Source organism: Phoca vitulina, unplaced genomic scaffold (genome assembly GCF_004348235.1).
Source record: "Phoca vitulina isolate PV1807 unplaced genomic scaffold, GSC_HSeal_1.0 scaffold15, whole genome shotgun sequence".
NCBI classification, from domain to species: domain Eukaryota; kingdom Metazoa; phylum Chordata; class Mammalia; order Carnivora; family Phocidae; genus Phoca; species Phoca vitulina.
In genome coordinates this window covers 25,041,816-25,064,626 of record NW_022589718.1, presented here as the reverse complement: position 1 = coordinate 25,064,626, position 22,811 = coordinate 25,041,816, and the positions used below count along the sequence as shown (strand labels likewise).

General features: G+C 44.8%; 1 protein-coding gene across 1 annotated transcript; it reads left to right on the top strand.

The window, feature by feature from the left end:
* The first annotated feature begins 17,515 nt into the window (after window positions 1–17,515).
* Window positions 17,516–21,545, top strand: SLC25A4 (solute carrier family 25 member 4). The gene is made up of 4 exons (XM_032413647.1): window positions 17,516–17,790; window positions 19,102–19,588; window positions 20,088–20,228; window positions 21,103–21,545. Exons 1-4 carry the CDS (start codon window positions 17,680–17,682, stop codon window positions 21,258–21,260), a joined length of 897 nt encoding a protein of 298 aa, XP_032269538.1. The 5' UTR covers window positions 17,516–17,679; the 3' UTR covers window positions 21,261–21,545.
* The last annotated feature ends 1,266 nt before the right edge of the window (window positions 21,546–22,811 follow it).

Genomic DNA, 22,811 nt, shown 5'->3' with positions numbered 1-22,811 from the left:
TTGGAGATTTCTCCATGTTGATATATGCACACACGTAAATTCAGGCATTTTAACTACTCTGTAGTATTCCGTTGCATGAATGAAATAAACCAGTTTCTTTTCCTACTAAAAAGGGTTATTTGGTTTCACCTTCTTCACAGTTAAAGGTCACGCTACACCGAACAGCCTTCTATATGTTTTCTTGGGCACATTTGCGAGACTTTCTCTAGCGTAGACACCGCAGATGAAAGTGTTGGCTCCCAGGGCTCACGCCTCTCCACAGTTGTGGCAGTCTCTTTGCCAGCAATGTAGAACAATTTCCACTGTGCCTTTATCTTTGCTGTGTGAGCTTGCGAGGGCTGCCTTTACTGAGTAACAGACGGGGCGGCCTAAACAACAGAAATTTATTTTCTCATAGTTCTGAAGATAAGAAGTTCAAGATCAAAGTGTTGGTAGGTTGGTTTCGTCTGAGGTCTCTCTCCCCGGCTGATAGATGGCTGTTTCCTCCCTGTGTCCTCACGTGGTCTTCCCTCTGTGTCTGTGTCCTGATCGCCTCTTCTCATAAGGACACCAGTCCTACCGGATTAGGGCCCACCCATATGACCTCTTTTTACCTTCATTACCTTTTTAAAGGTCCTGTTTTCAAATACGGTCCCATTCTGAGGTCCTGGGGGTTAGGACATCAATATATGAATTTTGGGGGGACACAATTCGGCCTCTGATACTTACCAACACTTGGGTTTATCAGTCTGGATGGTTTTATTATTATTATTATTATTATTTTTTAAAGATTTTATTTATTTGACAGAGAGAGACACAGCGAGAGAGAGAACACAAGCAGGGGGAGTGGGAGAGGGAGAAGCAGGCTCCCCGCTGAGCAGGGAGCCCGATGTGGGGCTCGATCCCAGGACCCTGGGATCATGACCTGAGCCGAAGGCAGACGCTTAACGACTGAGCCACCCAGGCGCCCCCAGTCTGGATGGTTTTAAAAATCAATTGAGGGGCGCCTGGGTGGCTCAGTCGTTAAGCGTCTGCCTTCGGCTCAGGTCATGATCCCGAGGTCCTGGGATCGAGCCCCGCATCGGGCTCCCTGCCCCGCGGGAAGCCTGCTTCTCCCTCTCCCACTCCCCCTGCTTGTGTTCCCTCTCTCACTGTCTCTCTCTCTGTCAAATAAATAAATAAAATCTTAAAAAAAAAAAAAAAGATGCTGTCTTGAATTTTACAAGTTTATTCAAGGGGATGTGGAACAGAATTAGTAATCTAAATTAAAAGGAAGACAGCAGACTTTGAAACAAGGGTTACCAGTCATAAAGCAAGTCTTCATAAATATACGTTGTGTGTATATGTGTGTGTGCGAGGGAGGAAAAGAAGACAGAGAGAGAGAGAGAGAGAGGACCGATTGTAATCCTGCTTGCCTATACGGCAGGGTTGGGTTTTGTGTTGTACTGTGGTAGAAGTCGGATTGTAGAAGACAGAAGGAAAGACTGACAGCAGGGAAACATTCTTAATTCCTCTGATGCCTGACCTGCCGGCTGAACCACCCCCCAACTCCACAGCCCTCAGCCCTCAGTCCGCCCTTCCTGTGCTCCTACTTCGTGTGGACTGAGTGACTTACGCTAGTCGAAAGGCCCCGTGCCAGGTGACATACCTGTGCAGGGGTTGTTGATGCTGCTTGGGACTGATATATCTTCTCAGAAATTTAGACAACACCATGAGAAGCCCATCTCTATGAGAATTCAAGGATCCACAGGAACAAAAACAAGATACAGTGATAAGAAAAGAAGAAAGGTTGGCCCTATTGGTCATTGATGGTACTAGGGGTTGTTTCTATCCTAGAAATGGTATGACCTTCAACCTTGGTCATCTTTCCTCCCTCTTCTCCTTCCGGATCCTGTTTAATTAATTCACAAATTCAATAAAAAGTTATTGAGAACTGAACACTTAACCAAACACTGGGATCCAAAGGTCATGAAGACATGGTCTCTGCTACCACAAATGCTGGTCTAGTTGGGGACAGCCAAGTATATCATGATTAGTGCAGAGTACAGAAGCTAGAAGGACCCTAATACAGCCACTTGAAGCAGAATGAAGGCTGAGACACAGGATGAAGAATGTGTATCAGGGAAGGTTACCTAGAAAAGACAAGGCTTGGGGTGAATTTTGAAGGATGAGCAACCACTGAGTGGGCAAAAAGTGTGTGTGTGTGTGTGTGTGTGTGTGAATGAGAGTGAGCAGGGGGTGAGGAATTGGACAGAAGCCATATAAGGAAACAGCTGAAGAAGAAGGTGAGAGAAAGCTAGATGTGTGCGGAGTATTGCAGGTGGATCATAGGGCTGGGGTGGCAGATGCGCAGAGGTGTGGAGGCGTGGAGAGAGACTGGAAAGAGAGGAGGCCAGAGAGGTATGTGGGGTCAGGTTGCAAGAGACCTCAAGTAGCAGCGGCAGGAACAGGAACAGGTAAGGAACTGCTTTCTACCCCGAAAGCTGTAGAGTACCATGGGAGGACAGTAAGCAGAGGAGGAGAAAAATCAGATGGATGTTATGGAATGATTGCTTTGGCCGCAATGAAGTCACTGGCCTAGCAAAGGGCCAGACCAGAGGCAGGGTAAAGAGTTGAGAGTTACTGATGGAACCCAGGTGACAGCCTGACGAGTGGTAGTGTAGAAAGGAGGGGATGGGCGTAAGCAGGGCTAAGTAAACATATTTAAGAATTTCTCTCCACCCTCCTTCATGGAGCCCAGCTACCTCCAGCGCAGTCAAGGAACCCTGGCCCTTTTAGAGTCTGAGAAATACACTCTGCAAACAGAGTGGGGCAATGTACCCTAAATTCTTGAGTGTGACTTCAACTCCTGTTTTTGTTGGTTTGTTTTTTTAATTTTTTTTTAAATGATCAACATTAAATCCTCTCCAGGTTTCCACTCCAGCCCCTCTACTCACCTCAGGAGGCTAGTCATCTTTCCTGGCCTAAGAGCCAGGAGGACCTACTCTGAGTCTTTAATGCTGAGTACTTCCTGGGACACTACAGAGATAGGCCCCAGCCCTTTATGCTATATATGATTTTGGAAGTGATTTCTCCTAGCCAGGCCCAGACACCATAGGTAATCCTTATGGAAAAATGGTAACATTTAAAAAATAAAAACCAATTTAATTAAAAGAAAAAAGTAATTAATATCATTACGCTGCCCAAAGACAATCGCTCCTAACATTTTGCTGTTCGACATTCGTGTTCTTTTTCTGTGTGTATTATTAACATAGATGAGATTATTATTATATAGTTTTATACAGACAGATAGATCCTAATACCTTGTTCTTTTCACCTCACCTTATTATATGAACATTACTCATGTTATTACAAACTTTTGGGGAAGGGTTATTTTACTGGCTGTGTGATATTCCATCGTGTGTGTGATGTTTACTTAGCCATTTCCCTAATGGTGGTTATTAGATTCATTCCAAGTTCTATTATAAATAACTCTCTAATGAAGATTTTTATGCAACCAGCTTTGCTCTGCATTTTCAATGATTTTCTTGAAGTAACTTTCCATTAGAATAACTGAGTCAAAGAAAATAAATATTTAACCTTCTTAATACAATTACCTCCATCAAGTCTACAAATGGGTACTCTCTCCATCAATGGATAAAAGCGTGAAGATATGAGTTTGAAGCCAATTCTACTTCTTTTTTTTTTAAGATTTTATTTATTTATTTGACAGAGAGAGAGAGAGAGAGAGAGAGAGCCCAAGCAGGGGGAGGAACAGAGGGAGAGGGAGAAGCAGGCTCCCCACTGAGCAAGGAGCCTGATGTGGGGCTTGATCCCAGGAGCCTGAGATCATGACCTGAGCCAAAGGCAGATGCTTAACTGACTGAGCCACCCAGGTGCCCCGAAGCTAATTCCATTGCTTATTGACTGAATTATTTGGGGCAAGTTGTTTAACCTCTCTGAGTCTAAGCTTCGTTATCTGTAAAACGGAGATGCCTACCTCACAGAATCATGAAATTTAAAAGATGTAGCATGTAATTGGGCACAAGGTCTGGTGCGCAGTAAGTGTTCAACCTAAATATTGGTTCCTTCTTCCCTTCTGCTATTCCTTTTTCCATTGTTGGGTAAAAATGAAATGACCTTCAGGTTTGTTCCATTTCCTATTAGTCAGGCATTTAGATCATGGTTGCAACATCTTAACCACAAGGCATGTGAAGTAGATAACTGCACAATAAGGGCACACTGTTTGTATTTGGCTTATAGAACCTTCTCGATAATAAGGGCACACTGTTTGTATTTGGCTTATAGAACCTTCTTGATACTACGTAATTGAATTGCTAATAAATACTTGGTACATTTGTTACTGTTACTGCATTTCTGAACAGAGCTAGTGTTTTATATATTTTTCTATTTTATCCTTATGCAAATTATTTACCAGCTCTGGTCTCAGCTTCCCCATCAGAAAAAATAAGGATAATACCTGTCCTTTTTGTGGAATGAGCATTTCTTGCTAACTATGGAGCTTTTTACTCACAGACCAACGACCCACACACTGAACGAGATACAGATAGGATTAGCCACACAAGTCAGAGAGACACAAAAGGAAGAGGAAAGAAGAAACTAACCTTTATCCAAAGTTTGTATTTTATGAATATTAATCACACACACAAACACACACACACACACACACACAATCATGAGAGGTGCTTCACAGGTACTCAGATTTAACAGACAGGGAAACTGAAATCCAGCAAGGTTAAGCAACTTTCTCAAGTTGCCAAGACACAACACTAAACCGTATCCTGAAATGCAGAAGGGCACGCTTCTGTTATATTGGCTTAGTCATTACTAACACTATCGTGGAGTTGAACAATTCATTGTTTTACTAACTTGCACGTTATTGCTTAGAGAGAAAAGCACAAGGTAAATTCATCTGGGAAATTTATTTTCTTAGTTCCGCTCAAAGGACCCCTTTAAAGGAAGCCGCATTGATAACTACAGTACATCAGTGACACTAGGGGAAACTGATGTGTGTGTGGTGAGGAGAAGGAAGAGTGAAAGCGATTTCACGATCCCTTAGTTTCATTTGTTTTCACATTATAAAATATATAAATTGGAAGACAGTTCAGAAAGGAGAGGCACAGAAGGAAAAGGCTTCTTCTATTCCTGAGAGCTCCTTTCACAGAAATATTCTTAGGACCAGTCAGAGTGATACCCCCATGCTACCCCCAAAAGGAATAAAGATGCAGGCAAAAAATTGGCCAAGAGTGTAAACTAAAAAACAAATATTTCTATCAGGTAAAACTACATGAAATTGCAGTTTTGTAGGCCCAAATCAGTCAAATATCATCATTTTCATGTTTCCACCTATATATGTGACATTGTTCCCTAAGTCTAGAGAGAGTTGTTTCTGGGAACTGACTTCAAAAGTGCCGCTTGGTAGTTAGGGTTTTGGTGAGCTATTGCCTTTAAGTTCTATTCATCACTTTTAAAATGGAACTCGGAAATATTTTGACAGATATTTCAAACCACGTAAAAGAAAAATAACTTAATTACAACTGAATCTGTCTTCCAAGTCCCGTGCTTCTTTCATTTCTTCACCTGAAAAATCACACATAGAATAGGTAGAGTAGCTTTGCATATAATTTGGTGGCTAAATGCATAATACTGTATAGGAATATCTACATTACTCCAGCTATGGGAGGGGGTATTAAATAAGGGACTAGAAGCTCTGCTGCCCACTAGTTGTGTGCAAAGCTTGAGCAAAGCCACTCACCTTTCTGGACTTCAGTTTACATCTATATAAAATAAAGATAATAACTTGCCTCGTGGAGTAATTTGTGAGTATGACATGAAACGTTATAAAGTGGGAGACCTTTATAATTATGAAGTTGTTATAAAATTACAAGAGCTGGTTATTGTATGTTAATAAAGAGCAATGCTGTGGATCACTGAGCATTATATCTCTGGTTTGAAAGAAGCTTTGATTGTTTTCAGTTACCTCTTGCAGGGTAAGGAGAGAGCCATCTACAAAGACAGGCTTCGCTTGATCCCAACGCAACACCAAAGACAACGTGTCTGTGCTCTTGTTGACCAGTGAATGTGTTCAGTGTAGACAGACCCATCTGTCGGGGCCCTATAAGATTACTCTGTGGGCTTAACGGATGTAAATAGGCTTCACAAGGGGATCAGATCGACTGGGCAATTACGAAGTGCCCATTTTATGATTCCAGTTGTGTGGAGAGACGGTTGAAGACCACCTGGCTTCCTAGATTTTACCTATTTGCATATTCAGTGCATTCAGGCAACGTCACCTCAGCAAGTAGTCAGCGAGCATTCTTAGAAGATCTGCTTGTGCCCGGCGCCAAGACAAAGACCTGGCCACTGCCCTCCAGGGCCTCCCACCTGAGCCTGGGGGCCAGACAGGTGACATAACCAGGCTGTGGTAGCCAGCAGAGAAGACTAAAAAAGCTGTAGGGAAAGGGAGGAGGGAGAGAGCAATTCTAGCAGAAACCGTTTATCAGGAAGCTTTGTTGAGAAGGAGGAATTAAGTCAAAGTGGGTGGCTAGGAAGGGAAGGAATTCAAGTAGATGGATTGTTTGATACAAGAAACCAGGAGGCTAGGTGGCCGCTCACCTGCCAGCTAAAGGGGGAATATGCCTGGAGATTGGGGGGTGGTGGTGCTGAGAGGGCTTTGAAGGCCAGCGAGGAACTGAGGCATTAGGACTTTATTCTGTAGGAAGCAGGGAGACATCCTAAAGGCCTCCAAGCAGGCACGTAACGCAAACCAAGATGGAGGTCAGGTCTCTCATTTGAGGGTAGGTGGGGAGATTAAGGAACCTTTCGCTTCCCAGTGACGCAGGAGCCCTGAAAGGCAGACATCCCTCAGAGGAGACAACTTGACCTGAACCGTAAGTTCCTTGAAGGCAGGGTCAGGGTCTTAGTCACGTTTGTTTCCTTGCTGTCAAGCACAATGCCTGGTGATTAAAAAAGAAAGAGACAGGGCGCCTGGGTGGCTCAGTCGTTAAGCGTCTGCCTTCGGCTCAGGTCATGATCCCGGAGTCCCGGGATCGAGTCCCACATCGGGCTCCCTGCTCGGCGGGAAGCCTGCTTCTCCCTCTCCCACTCCTCCTGCTTGTGTTCCTGCTCTCGCTATCTCTCTCTCTCTGTCAAATAAATAAAATCTTTAAAAAAAAAAAAAAAAAGAAAGAAAGAGACAGGAAGGAGGGAGGGAGAGAGGAAGAACATTTGCTGAATGAATCAAATTCAGGCAGAGGTATGAATGCACTGGGGTGCAGGCTGAGCCCGGGCCCCACAGGGCGAGTGTCTCAGGGTCCAGCCCCAGCTTGGAGAGGTCGGGCAAGAGCCTCCCACCAACCTGGAGAAAGTTGCTCTCAAAATAGAGGTCGTAGCGCCTACCTCAGTTCCGCAGGAAGAACTAACCGTGACCACGGACGTGAAGGGCTTAGTCCAGGGAGCCGCACAAAGCGGTCACTGAATTAAGTTTGGGGGAGATCAGTGTCCTGCAGGGTGGTAGGCACAGTGAAGGAAGCTCTGGGGCCGGTGAAGGCCCGGAGGACGCTGGGCTTAGCGAGGAGGGGAGGCTCGTGTTCCCGCGTCGCACGCGAGCAGGACAAGCCCCCCCCCCCCCCCCCCCCCGGGGCCGGGGCGGGCCCCCCCCCCCCCGCGCGCCCACTCACCTGCGGGCCGGCTCCTGCGGGCTCCGCTTGGGCCGGGCCCGAGCCCTGCGGGGCTCCCCCGCGGCACCGTCTCCCCCGACGGGCGCGGCGCGGGGCCGGAGCCCGGGTGTCCGCCGCCCCGGGACCGCGCCGCGCGCTCGTAGGCGCTCCGGCCGCCGCGGGGGGTCGGGAGGGGCGCGCGGAAGGCCGCGCCCTGCTTTCGGGGTTTCTGCTGCGGCGGTTTGGGGAGCCGCGGGCTGAGAAGGGGGCACCAAGAATGCAGAGTGCTCCGATGCGCGCCAGCTCCCTTCCGGCCTCCCCTCCACGGCCGCCGCCGCCCTGAGATCACGCCCCTCGTCGCGCAGCCTCGGCGGCCGTCCCCGGAGTCCCCGGTTTCTGTCCCGGAGGAGGCGCGAGGCGCAGGGCCGGCTGGAGGTTGGCACCGGCCGCGGCCCCAGAGCGCAGCACGCCTTCCGCACGGCGCTTCTCCGGAAGCCGAGGGAAGAGCCTAGAGCGCGGACCCGACCCCAGCCGCACCCCGGGGGGTGTCTGCCGCCCCCGGGCCCGAGCTGCCCCCCGGAGGCGCCCGGGGGCGGAGTGCGGGCGCCTGCCTGGCCCTCCCGGCGCAGGGATCTGGTCGCGCCGCGAGGTCGGTGGCCCGGGTGGGGGCACGGGTGTTGGGGTCCTCTGAACCCCAGGCATGGGCCGGGCACGAGAAGGTAACTGCAAGAAAGGGGTTAATCTGAAAATAGCTCCATTCTTTGTTCTTTCTATATTAAGCAAAGCATCCCGCTCACCTCTGGATAAATCAGAAAACAGCCAAGATTTACCGAGTTAGGCAGCAGGTCCTACTTCAGAAACCCTTTCTACCGCCTCCCTAGCTCTCTGTTTTCTCAAAACAACTACTACTAGCTGTGTACCTCTCTACACAGCTTCTCCGGGAAGGTTAGAATAATTAAACAGATCTTCTCCTTACCAGGACGTTCTATTAGCATTCCATGTTCTTTGCATTTCCACGTCAATTTTAGAATCAGTTTGTCAACTTCTACCCCCAAAAGAGCTTGCAGGGATTTTGATCAGGGTTGCATTGGATCTGTTTTGTCAAATTTATTCCTAAATATTTCATATTTTTTATGCTATTGTAAATGTTATTTTAAAAAATATTTTATTTATTTAATTTAGAGAGAGAGCGCGCGCGAGCGAGCGAGCAGGGGGAAGGGCAAAGGGAGAGGGAAAGAATCCCAAATAGGCTCCCCGCTGAGCAGGGAGCCCGACCTGGGGCTGGATCTCAGGCCCAGGACATCCTGACCTGAGCGGAATCAAGAGGCGGTGGCTTAACCACTGAGCCACCCAGGTGCCCTGTAAAAGTTACTTCTTAATTGAATTTCCAAGTGTTTAATGCTAGTATATAGAAATACAATTGATTTTTGTACATTGATCTCTTATTCTACTAAATCTTGATACTGGATTTCTAGCTCCCAGAACTGTGAGAAAATAAAGTTTTGCTGTGTTGAAGCACCCAATTTGTGGAAATTTGTTACAGCAGCCCTAGGAAATGAATACAAAGATATTGCAATCCTCAACTGTAATTGTGGATTTGTCTATTTCTCCTTGTAATTACATCAATTTTTGTTTCATGTATCTTAAAGCTCTGTTTTTAGATGAATAAACATATAGGATTGTTGTGTCCTCTTGAGAAACCAACACCTTTCTCCTTATGAAATGACCTTCTTCACCCCTGATGACATCCTTTCTGTTACAGCTTTTTCTACCTTTTTACTTTTAGCCTATTTGTGTCTTACGTTTAAAGTGCATTTCTTGTGGCAGGCAGGTACTTGGGTCTTGCTTTCTTTTCCCATATGACAGTCACTGCTTTGACTTTATTATTTTTGTTTACTATTTTGAGGCTTCATTTGTATGTCTTTTTAAAAGTAGGGAGGTTTTTTTCCCCCCGTAGTTTCATGTACTATTGACAAGTTTTTAGTAAAAATCAGAGACCTGGAATGCCTACATACGATCTCCCTCTAGTGGCCACATTGAATAATGTTATGAAATTCAAACCGTTGTTTCAGAGCACAACCTCTCCTTAGCAAGCTATGCCTATTAAACAGTTGTGTCAACCTCTTATTAATATGACTTTAGTGTTTCCCACAGCAGTGAATAAACCCCTCATGGTCCCAAGAGATGCCCAGTGTTTAAATAGTCCAAGAAGGGAAACTCGGCAATCTTGAAACCTGACAGTATAGTAGCCACCCAAAATAATTAACCATTATGGTGTTATTAATACCTTAATAAGTAATTCAGAAAATATATAATGGTTGACGTAGGATAGTCATGGAAAATAAGGAATGAAAATGATGACTTTCAAAAACATTCAGAAGACAAATAGAAAGCCTAAAATAAAGTGACAGAAATAAACATTTTAAATATGTGTAGTCATTCCTTTGCAGCTTCCTTTGAATCTATAATTATTTCAACAAAATTTAACATATCAGTGGTCATGATAAATGGACATGGATCCAAACTCTCTAGCCAAAAGAATCAACATTTTTCTTAAAAAAAAGGAAAAAAATAAAATATGGACGTTTACAGAGAACGTACATAAAACATACAGAATGGAGAAAAGTAAAGGGCTAGAAAAAGATTAACTAAGAGAATACAGACCAAATGACACCAGGTATTGCTTTGTTCCTTTAGGGGGAAAAGACTTTAAGGTGAAAGCATTAATGCAGATAAAGAGGATCACAACTTAAGGATTAAAAGTTAAATTTACTAGGAAGGAATAACAATTCAAATCTTGTATTCCTTTAAAATTAAAACCCTAAAATATGTAAAGGAAAATTTGACAGAGCTACAAGGAGCGATTGATAAGCCAACCATTAACGTGGCGATGATTTTATATGGCAGACAATCGTTACAATCATATTTCTGCTAGTATAATTACTACTACTTTATATGATGAAATTCTGTATACCTATATTTCATACTGCTCCACAAAAACTATGGAAAAAGTTGAGAACTGTTGCACTAGAAATTGAAGCACATTATTTCCTATTGATTGAACAACTATTATGTTTAAGGTATCATGGTATCTTCTATATGCTAAAAGAGTAAGCTGTTGTACTTATTTTGTTTAGCCATTTAAAAATGTGTTAGCTGGGGGGGTCTGGGTGGCTCAGTCGGTTAAGCGTTTGACTCTTGATTGTGGCTCGGGTCATGATCTCAGGGAGATGGAGCTCTGTGCTGATGGTGGAACCTCCTTAGGATTCTCTGTTTCCCTTTGGTCTGCCTCTTCCCAGTGCCCCCCCCCCCCACCCCCGTTTTTTTTTTTTCTCCCTCGCTCTCTAAAAAAAAAAAAAAAAAAAAATGCATAAGCTGGAGTTTCATAGAGCATTGTAGGGAAAACTATAGCTTTCTCTAACTATAGTTATAGCCCTGAAGTTCCTCCCTCCCCCATCTCTCTCTCTCTGTCAATTAAGTCTGTGTCTCCTTCTTAAATAAATAAATGTGCTTGATGGAACAAGCAACAGTAAAGAATTTCGAAAATTATGATATGTCTTTGGTATATTTTCTTTTAAAACTAAGAAAATACTATAGCAAGTACAAATATTGGCTCAGAAACTCAACTGTGCAAGGCAACCTAATTTCTATTAAGAGACTCCATTCTGTCACGTGGTGAAAACAATTTGGGTCCCTTTTTCTCTTCCCCTTTGGCAATGATTTACATATAAATCCCAGGGATTTCTATAGTACTAAAGACGGGAAGGGAGGGGCATATGGTCTGGATCTTCACCTATCCATGCGGGCATCAGCTGCCAGGTCCTTATCCCCTTCTGGGCTTCGGTCACCACTCGATCAAGGTCATTCTTGACAATTTGCCTCATTTCCAATCATGACACTCTCCAGGTCTGGCTTGTTTTCAGCTAACTTGGTTGTCCTTGGATACAAAATGCTGTTCTGCTTCTCCCAGGCCACACTGTGGCGGGAGAAACTAATGGGGGCTCTCAAAGGTCCTTTGAACCAGCAGGCTACCCTTCAGGTACTGGAATGTGTTCTCCTGCTCCCTTATTATCCTCGAGGAGCTCTGTAAGGCTGTCTCTGATCTGTGTACTAACACATCACCCAGTCATTTATCTCCTGGCTTCTTGCTGCCTCTCTGAGCTGGAGGAGAGTACCGCACCCCTATTTCTCAAGGACCCACACTGACATCTCACTCCTTGCTTTCTCCCTAATACGCTTCCTTTCTCCCCAGGTTTGGGGAAACTTGATGTAATCTTTGGAAGGATGGGGTGGGCAGGAAAATTTGCTTTTCTTCAGGTATTCTACCAAATCTACTTTTTATTCTTGAAATCCTTCTCTTCTTTTGGAAATTCTAATTCTAATGCTAAGAATAGTTTTCATTTTCTCTGCTTTCTGAATGTTTTTCTTTTCCCCTGAGGCCATGACACAGAATGTCTATCTATCTGTATGAGAAAAGGGTCATGGGATACAAACAAGCATATAGGAAAAAAACCCTCATGCGTTAAAATAGCAAAATATTGTTATTCAACAGTACAGAGGAGCAAAAACGGTCTCACTGATAACATTTATTAAACATTGATTTTAATGGTAACAGGGATTATCCTGTTGATGAAGTGAAAGCAGAGGTGCCCCTGAATCATAAAAAAGGTGGTGTGGTGTTTTAGTATGCAGGACAGAGACAGACTTACAGAATTCATTGAAATGCTTTTAAAAATGATGGGTGGGGGGGTGCCTGGGTGGCTCAGTCAGTTGAGCGTCTGCCTTCGGCTCAGGTCATGATCCAGGGGTCCTGGGATTGAGCCCCGCGTTGGGCTCCTTGCCCAGTGGGGAGTCTGCTTCTCCCTCTGTCTACCGCTCTGCCTACTTGTGCTCTCTTTCTCTGTCAAATAAATAAATAAAATCTTAAAAAAAAAAAAATGATGGGCAGGGGGCACCTGGCTGGCTCAGTTGGAAGAGCAGGCGACTCTTGATCTTGGGTCGTGAGTTCAAGCCCCACGTTGGGTGTAGAGGTTACTTAAATAAAACTTTAAAAAAATTATTGGTAAGTTGTATGAAACACTAAATACTGGGGAAGCCAGTTCAAAAGGTACTTAAAAATCAATCACGTCAACTCCAAGTAAGTAATGGCTTTATTCACAGAGAATGCAAGTCAGAAACCAGAAGTGTCAATGTGGAAGGTAGATAGTTATAGTCGGAGGCATTATTAAAATTAAGCTTAATTGTGCAATAAAATACTGAATATGCTTGTTGGAGTCTTGGATAAAGTAAGGAGGAGATGCTAAGATTATGAATGGCAGAGAAGTTATGGAACTCTCTTTAGCAAGGGGGTCTACCTGTGTTAGTTGGGGATGGAGAGTGCCCCAGCTCCCCTGCCTCCAGCAACCACTGAGCTACTTTCTCCAGGGATCAGGGCCTTCCAGAAGAAGTCCCTCTCTCTGAACACCTTTTTATTTTTTATGATTCAGGGACTCCTCTGCCACCAGAAATCACATCCTTTAAATAATACTGACTAAAATCTTTCTAACCAAACTTTTTGTTTCATAAGCATGCATAAAATGTTAATAAGACAAACTTTGACTGAAGTACCCCATTGACAGTCATTCAGCCGGGAGTACAACCAAAGCCCCAGATGGACCCTGTCGCCACTGCACGGGAATCGCCATGTAGACATTAGAAGTATGTGTGTTCCTGCCACGTCAGCACCTCTCTCTAGGACAACAATCTTACCTTTCTGATTTTCCTATCACCAGGACCCTCCAAAGTTTTCAGTGTCTAAAGTGAGGATGCAATAATGCTTGTTGAAAGATTTTGAAAAAGAAAAAAGTGAATGATTGAATAAATAAATTCGGTGTTAGTGGTTCAGATAATCTCTATGTTGATGTGGAAAAGTAGGAGGAAAATGCATACCCAAGGGAGCTGACCACTAAAGGTAAGAAGGTTCTAGAATGAACAATGGGTTAAAAAAAAAGACACATTTTGTAGTTTCATTCATAGTTTTGCTTGGCATTAGTTACAATAGGAACCGGTAGTTGAAGCATGTTGAAGGAATCCTCATAACTTCTGAAGGTATGTGGTGTGCATGTTCACTTTAATGGCACCTGATTATAAAGAACTTGTCAATTAAGATATTGTTCTTATTAGCTACCCTGAGCAAGAATTGCAGAGAAATATTGCATTGTTTTGTTTTGCCTTTTTGAAAGCAATGCATCAATGTGAATGTGTCTATTAAATACTTTTGAATGAAATTCAGAAATTCATGTGTGGTCTTACATGATCAAAAAAAATAAATTTTCAGAATTCATTCCTCTCTGCTTAATGCTGAAATTTACCATGTGAACAAATAGTAAGGTATGTTCTAATTACTAACAGTTTTAGATCTATACCTACACACATTGTCAGCACTATCAACAAATCCTTAAATGTTTTTTCTTTATTTCTTGTGCCTTTTACTCTTTAGCAGATCCCATTCTCTATTCCCAGTTTGGTAAAATATTTAAGACTCTTTAAAAGTTTCTACTAAAAATAAAAAAGACTAGCTCAATACCCTACTCTCATTTCTATACAGCCCTGTCCCCCCCACCCCGCCCCACTACCCAGCCTCTAGGACACCATGCCACATTTGAAAGCAGAGTTTTCTCTCTGATGTCCCAGATGCCTTGTCCATTCTCATGCTGGCAGAAAACCACTGAGTGCTGGGATCGGTGGGTAGACACATGTTCTGCTGAGCACCATTCTCTCCCCTGCCTGTGTAAGTGATACCTGGATCTTGTGATCACAGGCAGCTCATGCTCCTGAGGGCATCTGAGGTCTCTCTTTTCTGAGAAAGTCCATGAAGGGAGAGGACAGTGTATAGATTTTCGTGGAAAACCTCTTGTCAAGGATTCCAGCTACAGCTTGCCCTACATGACAGGATAATTGGACAGAAGCCAAGAAGAAATATGATATCTTCCATTTAGAAAATATAATAAATTGTGATTAGTAAAGTCAAGTGCAACAAAGATGATAATACTTCCTGAATTAATATGTTAATATTTAATTTAATTTTAATATCTGTTAAAAATCTTCTAGTGATATTTAACTAATTGAACAACTTAATAAAAAAACAATTCCAGACATAGAAGCCGAGAAACCTTTTTTTTTTTAAGTGGTTATAGAATCACATATAAGTTGCTCTTTTTTAAAGATCAATGATCAAATAAATGAGTCATGGTATGGTGATTTCACTAATTAAAGCTATTATAAGAACATAATATATGACAAACTAGAATTAGTAATCCAAGGGAAATAATGGAGAAAAGAAAATATCTACTTAAGAACTAGAGTTGGGGCAGGGGGACATCTGGGTGGCTCAGTCGGTTAAGCATCCAATTCTTGGTTTCGGCTCAGGTCATGAACTTGGGGTCATGAGATTGAGTCCTGCGTTGGACTCTGCTCAGCACCGAGCCTGTTTCAGGTTCTCTCTCTTCCCATTCTGCTCCTCCCCCCACTTGCTCCTGTGTGTGCATGCTCTCTCTCTCAAATAAATAAATAAAATCTTAAAAAAAAAAAAAAAAAAGAATTAGTGTTGGGATACCTGAGAATGATATGGTATGAAATTAGACCAAAGAAGTAGGAGGGGCTCCTGGGTGGCTCAGTCAGTTAAGCTTCTGCCTTCTGCTCAGGTCATGATTTGGGGGTCCTGGGATTGAGCCCTGTGTGGGGCTCCCTGCTCAGCAGGGAGTCTGCTTCTCCCTCTCCCTCTGCTCCTCACCCTGCTTGTGCTCTCTCTCAAATAAATAAATAAAATCTTAAAAAAAAAAAGAAGTAGAAGGAAATAGGCTAGTAGGGCAAATAGACTACTATATCTACAGAAGAGATACATTTACATCAGAACATGAAGTATATCATCATATGGATCTGTTCATATTTAAATAAATAACAATGTTAGAACAATGTAAGAAAAAATATCAAAAGAAAAACAACAGAATGCAAAGTGCCTAACATACTGCTCTAAATATATAAAGAATTTTAAATATAAATACTCTGCTTTCACGCCATAGGCAGTCAAGGAAGATTAAAAATGTATACCAAAGCAAAACCCTGACAAACTAAAGCAAATCACATGGGATATGTGCAGTTTCATAGCAATTAAAGAGGTGCAAATTAGAACTCATAAAATGGCACAAATAACTAAAAGATGCTTTTTTTAAAGGCAGTGTTGGAGGAGGATCTGTAACCATTTGACATTTTGCTGGTGGGCTGCATTATTTCTGAAGAGCAACCTCTCAGTGTGTAGCAAGAGCTAAAAATCTTTTAAAACATTTAATCTACCCATTCCATTTTACATAAGAGAAAAGAGAAGGAAAAATCATAAAGGGAAAAATGAAATTTGTGCAAAGTACATAGCAGCATTATTTTTCATAGTAAAAACAAGAAACATCTCTAATGCTCAAAGTGAAATGGTTTAGGCAACTGCTTAATATTAAGAGAATGGAATATAGTGCACTATTATGTGGATTAGGTTGATCCATAAAAATCTATACATGAGGCTGTAAGAAATAAAGCTAAGTGACAAATATGTCCACTGCTAAACTGTAAGCTTCTTGGGAGACTGAATCATCTCTTACTCATACTGAATCCGCAGGGTCAAACTTTGTTCCTGGTACAGGATAAATGCTCCAGCGCATGTTGAATGAATGCTTGAATGGCTTTTCTATTAATGCTGAATTCTTGACCTTCTGCCCGCTCTGACCTTGGTAAGCTTGCATTTGCTAGCTTTCACACGGCTCGCCTAGATTTCTGGACTCTAGCCTGCCCAGCCTCAGATCAATGCATACCCTCTGTGGTCCTGGCACCTAACTGGTGACCTCTGCCCTACTGAGGGCTCCATACCCGGGGAGTCAGACAGCTGCAGTTCAATTAACAGCTAACGTGAAGTCTGCATTCATCCGCAAGCTTGTGGGGAAAAAAATGCATAAACTTTGTCAAATGTACAAAACTGGGAAGAAACTTGAGTGAGTGTCCCCACTCCTCCGTGCCTAGCATAAAGGCAAATACAGACAGGGATTCGACCTTTTCTTACTTGACGTCCCAGTCACCCAGGTACTCCGACGGGAAGGCTAACAGCACTGGCCTCAAGAAGCCTCCAGCTGCCCCAGAACATTCTGCCCAGAGTATGTCCCGAGATTCTGTTGACAGCGGAGTAGCACACGAAGCCCTTGCGGGATTTACAGAAGTGTCCAGTCCCCCCTGCACTCGGGCTTTCCCCTTTCCTGCGGGCGCTGGATGCCAGGCCCATAAGTATTTCATGGTAGAATGAATGATTGAACGATTGAATGGCGGGAAGAGGGGATTCGGCAGGTTGCCAGATGATGAGGTCATCACAGCATCAAGTGACGTTAGCATTTATCTTGGACGATCTTATTAATTTGCGGAGCACACAGCTCTGAATTCAGAGGCCCAAATCCAAGCAGTGAGCGTGGTGAGGGACACCGTTACGGGAAGAGGAAAAGAACCCAGCCTGAACTCCCTTGGCCAGCAGCGGGTCCCGTGCAGGCCCGAGGTTAAAGAAAGCCCCGCTTGAGGCATCGGTCCCGTGTCTGTCCCCGGGTCGGCCCCAGCCTAAGCCTTCTTGTGCTATAAATACAGCGGCCCACATGCTGCAGAGACACGGTGTTCCCTCTGCTCGCCGGGACAGATAACATGAATTTGCCCTTTAAACGTCCCAAGCTGAAGGCTCAGCCCCCGGCCCACCCCTGCCTCCCGGAAGCGCCTTCGCCCCGGTTGCCCTCTGCCGAGGAGGGGCACGGCGAGGGGGTGTCCAGGCACCTGCCCAGCCAATGCGCAGTGCGCGCGCGGCCCCGGGGTGCCTCCTCCTCTCGCGAGAGACTGCGCGGGGGATATAAGGAGGGCTGCGGGGCGAGGCGAGCGGCCCCTTCGCGTCGCGCAGGGACGGAGAGCGGGTGGCCGTGCCTGGCCGGGCGGAGGCGAGAGCGCGAGCGCGAGCGCGGCTCCCGGAGGCTGTGTGCGCCCGGCTGTCACCATGAGTGATCACGCGTTGAGCTTCCTGAAGGATTTCCTGGCCGGCGGCGTCGCCGCTGCCGTGTCCAAGACCGCGGTCGCCCCCATCGAGAGGGTCAAACTGCTGCTGCAGGTGGGGACGGCGCGGGCGCGGGCGCAGCGAGCCGGGTGCGGGCCGGGCAGGGCGCGCGGGACGCGGGCGAGCTGCAGCGGCGAGGGGCAGCGGGGCGGGCCAGCCGCAGCCAATCTGTGCTAGGCCACAGGCCCCGGCGCCCGGCCTACGCGAAGGGGAAGGTGCCCTCTGCGTAGACAGGTCCAGCGTCAGTAGCAGATTCCTGGTGTCGGGTGGCGCCCAGCGTTCGGGTGTCTATATATGGAAACCCACCCGGGGTAGGTTACAGCCAGCCAGATCCTGCTCCTGGGACAGCACTGACCCTCCACTTAGGCCTCCTAGGTCGGCCTCACCTTTAGATTTTCAGTGTCCCTTGCACCCTTTTTCCTGCATCCACCTTCTACAATACAAACCTCAGAATAATTATTACTCAAAAACTCGCGTAGTGTGTCCCATGCACCATGCTGTAGGCTGACATATATTTCGTTTATCTTTGTATAACCTCTGTTAGATAGATACTATTCCCCCTATTTTACAGCTGAAGAAAGAGGTTTTGAGAGATTAAGAAACAGTTTTCAGAGGAGACTCATATTGTCTTACTTACCCCGTCCCCAAATCTTTTCCTCTGCAGTCTGGTCTCTGGTTTATCAGTCTTCTCATCCTCATTCTCATCCTGTCTATCGTGTTTGTCTCTACTTGCCCAAAAGGCAAGGGCCCCTCAATGAGAAACTCAGCCTCCTCAATTTGGGAGTCAAAATTATCATAAAGAAAAAACCCAACTGCTCACTCACAGCAACAAACCCCTCAATAATCAATTACTTGGATAATCTGCTTGAAAATTTTCAGGCTGTAATACCTAGTGGAATTATTCTACTTCTGTGAGAGCATCTACTCCTCAGAGATCCTGGTCTCCAGGGAGATTCAGTGAGACTGAGGAATCATTATCTCCTGCCTGTCCATCATGTTTGTTATATCAGAGCAGGTACCCTTTAGGGCAGGGATCCTTAATCATTTCAATCTCCCGATAAGCCCCTAGTGTAGTTCTGGCAGTGCATAAATGACTCTACAATGGAATCTTTTCGGTTTATTTGGGGAAGAACCTTTTCTCTCAAGTGCCCTGATAATTGAGGCAAAGTGGATTTTTTTGGCTTGTTATCCAAGTAGCCAACGTACTTACTTAGATTTAGTTAATATCTGCTTGATTTCCCCATATATTTTTTAAGAAAGAAAATCAAAGAGTTGTACACGTTCATTTGCTCCTGTCCACTTTCCTTCTCCCTCTGCTCTGGCCATCCTTACCCAATTCCTCCCCTCCCTCTCCTCCCCCCACAGGTCCAGCATGCCAGCCAACAGATCAGTGCCGAGAAGCAGTACAAAGGGATCATTGATTGTGTGGTGAGAATCCCCAAGGAGCAGGGCTTTCTCTCCTTCTGGAGGGGTAACCTGGCCAACGTGATCCGTTACTTCCCCACCCAAGCTCTCAACTTCGCTTTCAAGGACAAGTACAAGCAGATCTTCCTGGGGGGTGTGGACCGGCATAAGCAATTCTGGCGCTACTTTGCCGGTAACCTGGCTTCCGGTGGGGCAGCTGGGGCCACCTCCCTCTGCTTTGTCTACCCGCTGGACTTTGCTAGGACCAGGTTGGCTGCCGATGTGGGCAAGGGTGCTGCCCAGCGCGAGTTCAGTGGTCTGGGTGACTGTCTCACCAAGATCTTCAAGTCCGATGGCCTGAGGGGTCTCTACCAGGGTTTCAACGTCTCTGTCCAGGGCATCATTATCTACAGAGCGGCCTACTTTGGAGTCTATGATACTGCCAAGGGTGAGAGAGGGGCCTCAGGGGGTGCGAGTGGGGAGGAAGAAGGTCCCCAGGGGTCTGTAACTCATGAAGGACCGGATATTTATTAATCTTGGTTTTGTTCTAGTCCCTGGGCTAAACGATGCTTCTGAATGAGGAGGTGGTATGGTGTGGATGAATAGCTAAAGGACTCTCCTTGTCCCCTTCTGAAATAAACTCTGGCCTTGAATTATTCAGAGAGGAAGAAGGGGAGCCTGCTTCCCCCTTGCCACAGCTCTGTCAGTGACCAAGTTGAACTTGCCCTGTACACTGGGCACAACTCTGGCTTCCCTGGATCCAGAGGGCAGTCCCCGGCTTTGGTTGGCTGCCTGGTTGTAAGGCACCCGTAATGGGCAGGTTCTTCCAGAAGGGTAGGGCATGGAGTTGGAGGTATGGTAGCCTCTTCTCCATCCCGACTTGCTTTTGGCTGAGCTGCTGAGAGAAATCACTTCACAGCCATTTGGCTTCTTGCCTCTGCTCACAGGGATGTTGCCTGACCCCAAGAATGTGCACATTATTGTGAGCTGGATGATTGCCCAGAGTGTGACAGCGGTCGCAGGGCTGGTGTCCTACCCCTTTGACACTGTCCGCCGTAGGATGATGATGCAGTCTGGCCGGAAAGGGGGTAAGCCTGACACCTACTGGTCTAACTCTTATTTCTCTGCCCAAGGGGCAGTCCAGTGCTCTTTCCAGTCTTCACTATTCTGGTTGTTAAAATTACGTGGTAAGAACTTAGGAAAGAAGCTTTATAGTCAGTCCCCCTTAACACTGTCAACTGTTCCTTTAGAGAAAAGAATGTCTTCCTATCAAAGAAATAAGAACATTAAAAATGAGATATTTAGAGGTGAACTTAACTAAGTATCTAATATTATAGAGGCTGTAGGCCCTTTTCCCTTAGAGCCTGGGTACAGAAATAAAGGAAACTAATTAATTAGTTTATTTAAAAATAATTCTTGCTTTTGTTATCTAGCTGTTACAAGTTTTAGTGGGAGAGGGTGCTTTTGCTGGGTGACATGGCCTGAAGCCGTTTTGGCTTCCAGAGGTTGAAACATGAAACTGCCAATTTTAGCGTCGAAAAGTCAAATATTAGTTCCATTTGCTTCAACCGAACAGTTGTATCTCTTTTAACTGTGCCACCTTGGGCAATATAATCTGAGACTCTGCCCATAAAATTTTCTTTTCTCATCCCTAAAAAGGGGGACCACCCAGCTTAATACTTCCACTCCACCCCAGCCCCTCCCATTTTACAGTTTGACCATGTTTGAGTAGCTAGTTAATTGCCCTAGTTCTTTACCTGATTTTGGGTGGAAGGAGTAGGATTGACAAGAAATGCTGCCTGACGGTTACGCAAGGAAGGGGGTGTCTGGCTGGACACCGCATAGAGTTGGGGCTTAGAGCTCAAGTGACTGACTTTTCTAACACTGTGTGTAGATGTCTTTCAAAGGAAAAGCCTCTTTCCTCCAGAATTACAGAGCCCTTACCAACATTTGTTTCCACAGCGGATATTATGTACAGTGGGACGGTGGACTGCTGGAGGAAGATTGCAAAAGATGAAGGAGCCAAGGCTTTCTTCAAAGGTGCCTGGTCCAATGTGTTGAGAGGCATGGGCGGAGCTTTTGTATTGGTGTTGTATGATGAGATCAAAAAATACGTCTAATATAGTTAAAACTCAAGGTCATTGGTTCCAGATCCATTGTGTGGTTTAATAGACTTTTCCTATGGGAAGTAAAAGAAAGATCTGGGATAAAACCAGACTGAAAGGAATACCTCAGAAAAAAAAGCCTCACTGAGTGTTCATTAAACCACAAATGTATTTTGTATTTATTTTACATTTAAATTCCGTCAGATAGAAAATAACTTATCATACTTGTACAATTAACTGAAGAACTGATAATGAAGATAACCAAATGTGAAATCTCAATAAAGACCACTTAATGCCCCATGTTTTTTTGACTTCTTATTAACTGCTACGTGGATTTAAACATAAGACCATAAATGCATGTTCTCTAGCATGACTCACTTATGTAACTCAGTGGCCCGGCTTCTGAATGTCAGATGTTCTACTATGTATCATATGAGTACCTACAATGCTTAAAAGTTCTGGTTTTCAAACTTTGGCAGCTTTTACCCACTTTCTTTTTATCTTACCTCATGCTGTGGTGCTGGGGGCTCCAAGGTGGTGGCATGGATCCTGGCTTTCATAATCCCACCTGATTTTATGCACTTTCATGCAATCTTCAGGAACTCTGAGATTACACTAAACAGTTTCAGGAATTCTGTGAGATTAGGAAATGTCCTGTTTTAGGGCCTGTAGAGAAGAGAACTGTGATACCCAGAATTTTATGACAGGTGGGCAGTATTCATTGACAATCAGCTAGCAGGCTAGTATTTAGTACCTGTTAGGCTCTGTGGAAGATACAAAAAGACAGGAACCCACTCTGGAAGAAACTTCCATGGGGTTAGGAGAGAGGAATGAAATGGCCGTCATTATATAATGCAATGTCTAATATAATCTTGGCTGAGTAGGACTAGAAGGGGGAACATGAAATGTGGGGAGTGACAGGAGGTGGACCTGAAAGAAAATAGCAGAGTTAGATACTCGAGTATAGAAAGTATCTGCCAGCACTTCTTTACGGTAACAATTTATCAAGATCTAGAGGCAAAGTCAGTTTTGGATTTGATTCTCAAAAACTAGTGAGCAAGAGAAAAAAATTACAGTTTCTAGTTGGAAATTACTTCTGGTCCAGAAGACCACAAACAGTTCATAGAGCATGAGCCTGTTAGTGATTTGCTGGAAACCAGTTCCTATACCCTAGGCAAAGCTTGAAAGGCAGGCCCATGTGTTTTATGTTTTCCCTGATGGATGGTTTGAGGGGTGCAGTGACTCTGGACCTCCTGTTCTTCACCCTCCTTCCCAAGCTCTTCCACCTACTCACTCCTACCTCCCCAGAAAAAAATCAGCTGCTTTGTTTTACCACAATATCCAAGGTTACATCTGTCCTACTGTAGTGCATGTCTATGCCGATGGAACAGGCGAAGGCACGAAAAAGTTTCTCAATCCTGTCTCAAGGCCAGGTCATAAACCTTCTGGGTACATTATATCCTCATGGTGCTTTTCATCCCGTGGATGGGATGAATGGTCCAAATTCTGTTGCTGATGAAGAGGAAAGAAAAGCAGGGCAGGCTAGTAGGGCAGATACTTTTGTGG

Excerpts from the sequence above, each read along its gene's own strand:
- SLC25A4 (XM_032413647.1), top strand. The coding sequence starts at position 17,680 with ATGAGTGATCACGCGTTGAGCTTCCTGAAGGATTTCCTGGCCGGCGGC. Across the intron at positions 19,589-20,087 it reads AGTCTATGATACTGCCAAGG|GGATGTTGCCTGACCCCAAG; the intron begins GTGAGAGAGGGG and ends CTCTGCTCACAG. Across the intron at positions 20,229-21,102 it reads GCAGTCTGGCCGGAAAGGGG|CGGATATTATGTACAGTGGG; the intron begins GTAAGCCTGACA and ends TTGTTTCCACAG.